Here is a 9531-nt window from a genome sequence, read left to right as displayed (position 1 = left end):
CAGCTCGCGGTCGCTCCCACCGCGGCACCTGCCATGGGCGTGCAACCGTCACCCGGCCCGCACACCATCGCGCCGCACCTACTCTTCGCACACGGCTACGCAAGAACACGCACGGGAAAAAGAGAGGAAAGGCCGCATCATCAACAAGCAGGGGGCGTGAGCCATTGGCGTTGCCGCGCCGCAGGGAACGAATCAAGGGGCGGGCGAAGAAGCAAAAATAAAATATATTGAAAACATTTCTTGCCGCCATCAGTTCCCTGATTCCCCTACGTCGTGAGCTTCCCAAAATGCATAAGATAGAGAAGAGTCGTAGAGAAATATATATTCTTATTATCAGGACATATATTGATTTGGGCAGCCAGCTATCCACGCAAACATTCATTTCACAAGCCCATAAAAAAACACGCTGAACCCCATCCATCCACCAATCGCACAACTAAAAAAAAAGGATAATAGCAAAAACAAACCTACATACATCTTTCCTTGGCGGCCCGGCCCACACACGCACATACTCACCACGTGCTCCCAGCAGAAGCGCTCCCGCAGCACAACGCAACGGGCTCCCACTGGCTCCACCACCACGTCCCGCACGCGGGTCAAGGACAGGGAGTGGCACGCTCCGCAGGGGCACGGGGCGGCCGGTGACACATTCCACGTCGTTCGGCCACAGAGCACACAGAACACAAACCAAGACGAAGCAAATAATTAGGATACACATTAATATTTAACTCGCTCAAAAGAAAAAAAAAAAAAAAGAAACCGCATCTCCTTCAATCTTTAATCACACCAAGGGTATATCACGTCCTCCGAATACTGCCACAGATGGGCAACAGGCGACGTGTCGTTGCCGAAGCGCGCCATCAGTGCTGCGTAGTCGTCCTCCCGCACGTGATGAACACACATCGAGGTAGGCACAACCTGCGAGTGCCCTGTGCGATTGCGGGCGTCATGGAAATGACAGGGCAGCACCTTGACGTATACCAGCGGCTTGTAATTCACCACCTTTTCAAGAACCCAAGCAACCATGACATCTTCGTGCTGAAACCGCAGCAGGGCAAATTCTTCATAGCGTTCCTCGCTGTACGGCAGGTACGCCAGGCGCCGCAGCGGTTTGAACGACACCAACGCCTCCGCCACATCCCTCGACATCGTGTGACACCAGCCCATCATATACGTGCTACCCGGTAAGCCCTTTTTCCCAAAATGGGAGCTACCAATTTGGAACCCCATGTAGACCCCTCGGCGCGGCAGGAGGCGCAGGTGAGCAACGAACAGCGGCACACGGAGAAAAATATCGTCATCGCCTTTCGAAATGTACCTCGCGGTCGGAAAAAGACGGAGCGCAAGGTCAAACCACATGTACGTCTTGCGGCTCATACCAATCTCCGCCTCAGTCCCAATTTCTCCACCAACGCCCGCCTTTTTTGTTGGGGACACGCGGCCCTCATTCATCGGCAGCGCAACCACATCCTGCCACTGCGCCGCCTCCTCCAGCAGCGCGGCAGAGTAGTCATAGCCGTGCGACGGGTGCCGCCCAAGAACGTACAGCACGAGCATCGCACCGGTGAAGTCGTTCGCCCTCGTTGCCGCTCCGGGGTGCCGCCAGCACGTCGTCCGCTGCAAGTTGCGTCGTGTTCGCCTCTCTTCGTCGTCCGCGGAGGGGATGCCCAGCACAACAAGGTACTCCCGCCGGCTCCGCGTTTCCACAACACTGCGTGGGACGTGAGCAAGTGCTGCATCTTCCGCCGCGGTGGCGCGCGAGTGGCGGAGGTTGTTGGGCTCCGGCGCCCCATCATCGGCAGCGGTGTCGAACCTGAGGGTCAGAACAGTCGTGGCCACAATGAAGGGAATCAGCAGCACAGTAGCCCGCTTCAGCTTCTGTCTAAGCATCAGCAGTTTCGGTTTCGCCATGGTCGCTATTGGTGTGAGAGGCTGGGCGAAAGAAAAAAAAAAAGAATGAAGTGAGCGATCATCGGCATAACAGAAGTCTTTTTATTTTCTTTTCTGGTAATTTCGCAAATTGGTTCGATGACCCGCATTGCGGCAACGCGTGCCCCCAGGCCTCATGGTGTTACAACGGCGCCCCAGCAAGACGCGGCTGGTCCGCGCACTGCTTTATTCCGGCCACCCTGCACCAACAACAACGACCCCGCGAAGAAAACGTTGCTGGCTTTCGGCTTCCGCCGACAATCCGGACAATTGGCCGCAGTAAGGGCGATGCCCGCTTCCCCATGCATTTCCACCGCCGTTTCCAAATAATTCAAACTAACCATGCCAAAATGCAGCCGGTATTACAAAGCAAAAATATAAACGTCGGCAGCGCGGCGGTGACCACACAGCGGTGCTGTACAGGTTGAGATCCGCAGCGCTGCACTGAAGAAGAAGTAGCTATTAGGTTTTTAAAAAATTACACTCGCATCACTCGGTGAAGCACCACGGCGTCACGGTGAGGTAGTCAACCGAGAAACCGTTTTTTTTTTTTTTCCTGTGTGTGTGGCGCGATGCCTGCGGTGTCTTGTTTCTCACATCGTTGTTTAAATTAATCTGCGGAATGGCGGCGCTTCGGGTGGATTCCCGTTTTGTGTAGCAGATTTTTTGTTGTGCAGATGTTGTGTTTTTTTTTTAGGAGCTTGTGAAAAGAAATGATCGTGGGAGAGCTGGCTAACTTAATTGATGAATGTATATCCTGATAAATGAAGGCATTATTTATGATACTTTCTACCGTATGAATCTTTTTGGGAAGAACGCGACTTTGTAGGGGCAGGGAGCCGATAGGGGCCAGATAATATTTGTTCTTATTTTGCCATCCCACCCACCTACTTTTGATTCCCACCACGCGACGGGGTCTTGTGGTTGGAGGACCCAAAAGTCTGCCACTTCGTAAGTAATAATATTCAAATCCTAACTGAGGACAAAGGACCATGCTAGTGGTTCACAGAATTATATATATTGAAAAGAAAACATTGAAGCAATTAACTAAAGAACCTTTTTTCCTAACTTGTTTGGTTATCATAGATTATTTCAGGATCCGGCCAGCTGCCCGGAAGATTATTCTTTTTTTTTTTTTTGCGTGCGCGGTGGTGCGTTGGTGGGGTTGGAACGAAGGTTTTAGCAACCGTGGGCCTCGTGGCGTTTTTGCTGGAAGTGTGGCGTGCAGATATATTTTTTGTTTTTATTTTAAGGGTCTAAACTAAATTTTTTTTTTTTCTTTCCAATTTAGGGGCCGCTAGACTGATTTACAACAGTTATTGTTTTATTACACCTCCCGCGTAAAACGACGTGTACCCGCCTTCTTGCAGTTGTTTTGCTGTGTGTGTGCATGCGAATCCCATCGCAGGAACGAAGAAATCACGAATGTCAATTTTGAGCAAGAGAACGGAGGGTACACCACAAGTCTTCTTTTTGATTCTCACAGACTCCTTTTGAATTCAAGACGCTTCTTTGGATACCTATGGCAAAGATAGAGGAAAAACGATGTGTGGAATGTGGCGTTTACCTTATCCTGCTGTTAAAACGTGCGTTTTTTTTTTCTTTCTGTCTGTTATTTTATGCGTATCGTTTTGTATATGTGGCGGGGCTTTCTGTGAATTTTGGTTTTATTAGCAATTTAATAAATTAATAAATAAATGAAAAAAATGACAAGCAATTAAATTCTAAACAAAGATACAGAATATTGCACAATGAAACACACGGAGAGAAGTGTGCCAATTAATGGGTTGGATCGGTGCCAACTTTATTCTTTTGAAGGTACAGAGACCTCATTAGAGGTATGATTTGTGTTGTTTTGATTCTGCCATCTTGGTATAAGGCTTTTTTTTGCTTATTGATATTTTTGCTGTGGTCGATCTGCATAATTTGTCTTGTGGATTTTTTATTTGAGCCGCTTTGGCGTCATAATCTTGCAAAATAAACAACAACAACAACAACAAAAACTGTTGTTTGGTCGCAACATGTCTAATTAAGTTTTTCTTACTAGCAGAACAAATATCTTTACCTTGAAACTGAGGTTGTTTTTTGTTTCGAGAGATGATTATATATACATTATCTTTGTTTTTTTTTTAGAAGTTTGCGAAAAAAATATTCGTGGGAGGGCTGGCAATCTGAATTAATAAATTTTGATAAGAAGAAGTTATCTTTGTTCGTGTTTTCCCTATTTTATGAACCTTCGACTGGCACGGTTCCGGAAGCAGGGAGGCAGTGGGATCTGGACGATTTTTAATTGTTTTTGCTTCTGCCGTCCCGCCCGCCCACTTTGTGATCCTCACCCTGCGGCGTGGTCGTGTGGCTGGAAGAGCCCAAGGTCTTTCAATTTTGGGTAACAAAAGTTTCCAATCCGAATACAATGCACTGTTTCACAAGAGTGGTTGTCATAAAATATATGCTTAGAGAAAAAAGGGATGTGGCGAGGCCACTTCATTTTCATTAACCTTTTCCCGTTTTATTTTATTCATGGAAAATATCAGGATCCGGTCGGCAGCTCCGGTGAATACTCACATACCTGCTGAGGAAGGGGACATTTCGAACACGATTTTTCTGTGCAAATTAAAAATTTTTCTTCTTCTTATTTTTTTTTTTTAAACCTTACGAAACAACCTCACAGAAATTTTTTTTTTTGATTTTCAGATTCTTTGGGGATATCTGTTTTTTGGGTTGGGATGCCGAGAAACAAGGCTCATAAGCAACGTTTTAGCTCTAAACGTGCGTTTGCCGGAAATGCGAGGGGACGTTCCTTTAATTCAAACGCAACAGGAGTAAAGACCTTTCTTCCTATGGGAACAAAGGAACGAATCCGAAAGTCTGTAATATTACAACGCAAAAGATCTGCATCGGCTCTTAAAACTAATCGAATGGGAAGCCTTGGTGGCGCTCCGCGAGTGATCGGGGTAATTCCTGCAAATGAATCAGGGAACACCGATTTAGTTGTTCAGGGGATCTGTCGGGCCATGGGTGGGGTTAAGCCCGATACATGTTTTCCGTTTTCCATGACATCAAAGGAAAAAAAGGCGAATTTTACTTTTATGTGGGAAAATCAATATAATGATCAAGATTGTATTGACATTGCTAAGGTTGCAGATTTTTTGGTTTTTACATTGGACGCATCTCAGTCAGTTCAACAGACTATACGAGAAATGCAAGACGCTCCGCCTATTGAATACGATCATGATGAGGGTTGCTCCATGGCTAGTGGGACAACGTGGTTTGGAGATATTGGGTTATGTATCACGGACTTTACAAGGAGCATGATTACTGCTTTAAATGCGCAAGGAGTACCGAGCATTGTTGTCGTTTTACAGAATTTGGAAACCTTTGCCGAAAAACAACGTCAAAAGGTTTTGCGGGTACATCAACGTTACTTTACCTCGGTCCTTCCGGACACAACAAGGACATTTGCTATAATCGAGGATAATGAATATGACTCATTGTTGCGTCATCTACAAGTTACCAAACTGCGTTCCTTGTTATGGCGTGAGCAACATCCCTACTTGGTAGTTGAGCAGGGCAGCTACCTTAGTGATACTCATAAATTAATAATTGGGGGCTATTTAAGAGGGATGCCTATTTCTTCTAAACAACTAATTCATCTCACTAATTATGGAACGTATCAAATTGAGGGCATTTCCTTCAATGATCCAACTTCTGGAGATTCTCATTATGCTGATTACTCTCAGGTGGATCAGCGAGAGCCGCTAGAGCATGTCCAAGCTAATACCACTCTTGAGGATGCGGAGGGACCCACGGAGGAGGATCTGGCTTATCACCACTCATTGGGTACGAAAAAGATCAGGGTCCCCGAAGGTGTCTCAGACTATCAAGCGGCATGGTATGACCTTGAAGAAAACGAGATATCGGAAGAAACTCCGATGCCAATAAATTTAATGGGAGAGGAGGACGCATCTGTTGGCGCAGAATTCTTGTCGCATCACACCTCAAAAACTGACGTTGATTTTCTTAAGGTGAAGGATATTATTCGTCTGGAGCGAGTGACAGATGAAGAACGTGAAGCAGAAATTGAAAGAATTCGTGAAGAAAGCGAAGGGGATGCATGGAATCCGGATATGGTTAATACGCCTTTGAATTTGCCCGCTAGAGAGAGATTTGCAAAATACCGTGGATTAAAAAGCTTTCCAACAGGCAAATGGGATATTACAGAGAATCTTCCGCCACACTATGCCTACATATACAAGTTACAAGGTATAACACGGATTCGAAAGGCGGCTCTAAAAAAATGTGCTGAGGGTCCTGTGGTTATTAATCAATTTGTTTACATTACTATTGTAGGAGTTCCAAAAATTGTCTGGGAAAACGCGATGACTAGTGGGTATATTATAGCTTCAGGTCAGTTGGAACACGAGCAAAAATGGTCAGTATTGCATTTCCAAGTTCAGAGAAACCTAGAATGGGAAGAGCCAATCAAGTCAAAGACACCCATGTTGGCTCACATTGGATTCCGGAAGTTTTATGTGTCTCCTTTGTTTAGCGATATTACGGCATCTGATCGCACGAAATTTGCTCGTTTTTTTCATCCTTCTGAGAGTTTTTGTATGGCTTCATTTTTTGGACCGATTTCTTATCAACCATGTCCGATTCTTCTTTTTGAAGTACCCTCTTTGGAAGAACAAAAATCTGGAGATTCTCTACGGTTAGCATGCTTTGGCGGAGCGCTGCCTCCAAACCCCGATCTTTTGATTCTAAAGCGTGCAGTGTTGACAGGTCGTGTGGCGACTATCCACAAGAAGCAAATTGTAGTGAAATATATGTTTTTTAATTACAATGATGTGCGATGGTTCCAGCCCGTGGATTTACATACTCGGATGGGAAGGCGAGGAAAGATAACTAAAGCTGTTGGAACTCATGGATTATTTAAGGCTTCTCTTAATGATCAAGTTATGCAACACGATATTGTATGCATGGATCTTTACAAGCGCGTTTTTCCCAAATGGACAACTTTGCCCTTTAACATAGCTGATTTAAAGAATCATTCAAATGAAGAAATGCAATACTAAGCGATACAAATAAACACCTGAAAAATAAATATTTTTTTATCAATATTAAAGTGATCCATAAAAAAAAAAAAAAAAAAAAAAAAAAAAAAAAAGGAGAAAAAAGCTATTTCTATGCATCATAAAAATGCTCTCTGGGATTCTTTTTTTTTTTTTCTTCTTCTTCTTGCTTATTTGCCCCATTTGGCCATAATAAAGGTGTTCAGAACGAGATCAGTCTGCTGTGAATGATGCGAAGATTTTCTAAAGCCTTTGAACGGACACAATATTTCCGCAAAGTCTCCTATCTAGGAGGTATTTTTAACTTTAAAATAATACCGGGAGAGATGTTTCCCTATCCCTGTAGAAAAATGGACGGTGATGAAGCGGAAAATCTTGAATCCGTACTGGAAAGCATTCGAAGTAATAAAAATATACTCGGGAACCTTTATGGAGCACAAATCGCCACAGAATACGGTGGATTGGGACTAGGGCACACTGCTCATGCTCTTATCTATGAAGAATTAGGTAACAATTGCATTGACAAGTCATTCTCCACCATGCAACACAGCGGTGTGTGTACCCATGTCTTGGCGTCTACTGGCACCAAAGATTTGAAAGGAAAGTACTTAACAGCGATGTCGGATGGAACTATAAAGATGGGGTGGGCTATTGAAGAAGATGGATTTGGAAGTGATCTAAGTATGAATAATACCAGAGCTGTAATGAATGATACTGGGAGCTATGTATTGACAGGCCAGAAACGATGTGCTGACGCAGCATCGGCCACACATTTTCTGGTGCTAGCTAAAACGGTTATTCAGAGGAATTCAGAAGAAGGCGCCACTGTTGCAAATCGTAGTTCTCTTTTTATCTGCGCAAAGGATGCTAAGGGCCTAAGAATTGAAGGGGACAGCATTGTTCTAGAAAATACTCCTGTCTCTGATGTCGTTGGTGTAATGGGTGAGGGATTCAAAGATGCAATGATTGCATTGTTTACAGACGAATATCTTTATGCCGTATCTTTGTTGGGTATAATGAAACGCCTCGTAGAGGAGTTGCAGGGCGTAAATGCTGAGGAAGGAATTACCGAAATCCTTCCTTATTTTGTTTGTGCAATTTATGCCATGGAATCGACTCTGTATGCACTGACAGCTAACATGGACATACCTGCAGAGGATAGTTTGTTGGAATGCACCCTTGTCAGTGCCTTTGTACAAGCCACCACAGCTCAGCTTTTACGTATGCTGGAACTATTGAAATCACCCAACACGACAATAGACAACTACTTCCGTTATGCCACAACCTTTATTGATTTAATGGAGTCGCGAGATTTCCTTTATTCTACAGCTGTTTGTTGTGGTGTTGAAGAATATGGTCTTTTTTTTCAGAAGGCTTCAACTTTGCAGATGATGCAAGCAAGAGCACTTCGTTTTCTGGGTGTACGTGACAGTGTACCTATAAAAAATATTCCAGAATCATCGCTAATTGACGAGGCAGTGGTGAATTTTGGTGATGCTGTAGAGGCAACGTTTGTAAAGAGTGGTTCACAGGTTCCCTATCAGCAGCTTCTTCTTAATAGGCTTGGTGAGGCCGCATCAATGCTTTATGCAGCTTCAGCTGTCGCGTCGAGGGCTTCCATGTGTGTCACAAAGGGTCTTCCTTCAGCAAAAGTTGAGGGGAAATTGGCGACAGCTTTCATCCGATTTTCAGTTGAACGAGCCAGGATCCTCAGTGAAGAATGTTGCAACATTGGTAAGACTGCTGATGATGTTTATAAGCGTATCGCCCTTGAAGTTTGTGATGATGCATTGCAGTAGTTCAAGAATACGAAGGGTAATAATAATCGGGAAGTGAATTTATTAAAGAAATCACAAAAATAAAAAATCCAAAATGAACATCGAAGTCGAAATAACGACAGGAAAGGAAAGAGGGTGAGAGAAAATAAAATAAAATAATGGGTAGAGATATCTAATTAAAGAAAACAACGATAGTTCAGCACCGTACTTGAGACTGTACTGGGGTTTTGCTTTTCTTTTTTTTATTGTTTTTTTTACGGGCAGCTTTTTTTCTTCTTGTTTCTAAAGGTAAAGTGTAGCCAAAGTATTATTGGTTGTTACTTTTAAAGGCGTGTGGCTAATAGCACGCAATGCTTCGGCTGAGTGTGGGATTTCTCATGCGACATATAGGTCAGGATGTGCCAAAACGACATACCCACTTTGTTTTGGAATCTAGGCTAATGTATGAAAAGTCTTTTCGCGACAGTTGGCTGCACAGTGTTTGTCGTGCCGTTTCGCAAATTGATGAGCCATTATCGAAGACGATATCAGGGACGCGACAGAAGATGTTACAACGTAAGGTTACATGCTTTCAATATAATCAATATGGACTATTTAAGGTACCGTATTATCGCTTAGCCAACGTCGACCGTTATCACGCGGTCCAGGGTGTTCCAGGAACGCGGGAATGGGTTCCATACGCCAACGTTTCTTACTGGACGATGAACAAGATGGTGCGTAGTGGTAACTTATTGGTGCATCGGGTTCACTAC

General features: G+C 44.3%; 4 protein-coding genes across 4 annotated transcripts, besides 17 other annotated features; 3 read left to right on the top strand and 1 right to left on the bottom strand.

Annotated features, from left to right (window-relative positions):
- Positions 1 to 184: a sequence feature (heterozygous, non-Esmeraldo-like haplotype).
- Positions 174 to 393: a mobile genetic element.
- Positions 185 to 1203: a sequence feature (areas merged during assembly that could not be assigned to a particular haplotype. This can correspond to areas where the two haplotypes were merged or to regions with more than two copies in the genome that were merged during assembly.).
- Tc00.1047053508975.30 (UDP-Gal or UDP-GlcNAc-dependent glycosyltransferase, putative) lies at positions 778 to 1911 on the bottom strand (the record flags this gene model as incomplete). Its single annotated transcript, XM_800958.1, has 1 exon — positions 778 to 1911. The coding sequence occupies one exon, from the start codon at positions 1909 to 1911 to the stop codon at positions 778 to 780; it is 1134 nt and encodes a 377-aa protein (XP_806051.1).
- Positions 1204 to 1392: a sequence feature (heterozygous, Esmeraldo-like haplotype).
- Positions 1393 to 1950: a sequence feature (areas merged during assembly that could not be assigned to a particular haplotype. This can correspond to areas where the two haplotypes were merged or to regions with more than two copies in the genome that were merged during assembly.).
- Positions 1951 to 3026: a sequence feature (areas not merged during assembly with more than two copies in the genome that could not be assigned to a particular haplotype).
- Positions 2625 to 3053: a mobile genetic element.
- Positions 3027 to 3238: a sequence feature (haploid, non-Esmeraldo-like haplotype).
- Positions 3239 to 4205: a sequence feature (heterozygous, Esmeraldo-like haplotype).
- Positions 3605 to 3637: a sequence feature (AT_rich).
- Positions 3910 to 3933: a microsatellite.
- Positions 4061 to 4322: a mobile genetic element.
- Positions 4206 to 4290: a sequence feature (haploid, non-Esmeraldo-like haplotype).
- Positions 4291 to 4416: a sequence feature (areas merged during assembly that could not be assigned to a particular haplotype. This can correspond to areas where the two haplotypes were merged or to regions with more than two copies in the genome that were merged during assembly.).
- Positions 4417 to 9531: a sequence feature (heterozygous, Esmeraldo-like haplotype).
- On the top strand, positions 4656 to 7004 carry Tc00.1047053508975.20 (hypothetical protein, conserved; the record flags this gene model as incomplete). Its single annotated transcript, XM_800957.1, has 1 exon — positions 4656 to 7004. The coding sequence occupies one exon, from the start codon at positions 4656 to 4658 to the stop codon at positions 7002 to 7004; it is 2349 nt and encodes a 782-aa protein (XP_806050.1).
- Positions 7025 to 7054: a sequence feature (AT_rich).
- Positions 7064 to 7106: a microsatellite.
- Positions 7229 to 8800, top strand: Tc00.1047053508975.10 (acyl-CoA dehydrogenase, mitochondrial precursor, putative; the record flags this gene model as incomplete). Its single annotated transcript, XM_800956.1, has 1 exon — positions 7229 to 8800. The coding sequence occupies one exon, from the start codon at positions 7229 to 7231 to the stop codon at positions 8798 to 8800; it is 1572 nt and encodes a 523-aa protein (XP_806049.1).
- On the top strand, positions 9130 to 9531 carry Tc00.1047053508975.4 (hypothetical protein, conserved; the record flags this gene model as incomplete). Its single annotated transcript, XM_800959.1, has 1 exon — positions 9130 to 9531. A coding segment is annotated over one exon (402 nt), but the record flags the coding sequence as incomplete, so codon positions are not given.

The sequence above is a fragment of the Trypanosoma cruzi genome, genomic scaffold (assembly GCF_000209065.1).
Source record: "Trypanosoma cruzi strain CL Brener 1047053517109 genomic scaffold, whole genome shotgun sequence".
NCBI lineage: Eukaryota > Euglenozoa > Kinetoplastea > Trypanosomatida > Trypanosomatidae > Trypanosoma > Trypanosoma cruzi.
Note: the sequence above shows the minus strand (reverse complement) of the source record. Positions and strands in the feature narration are given on the sequence as shown.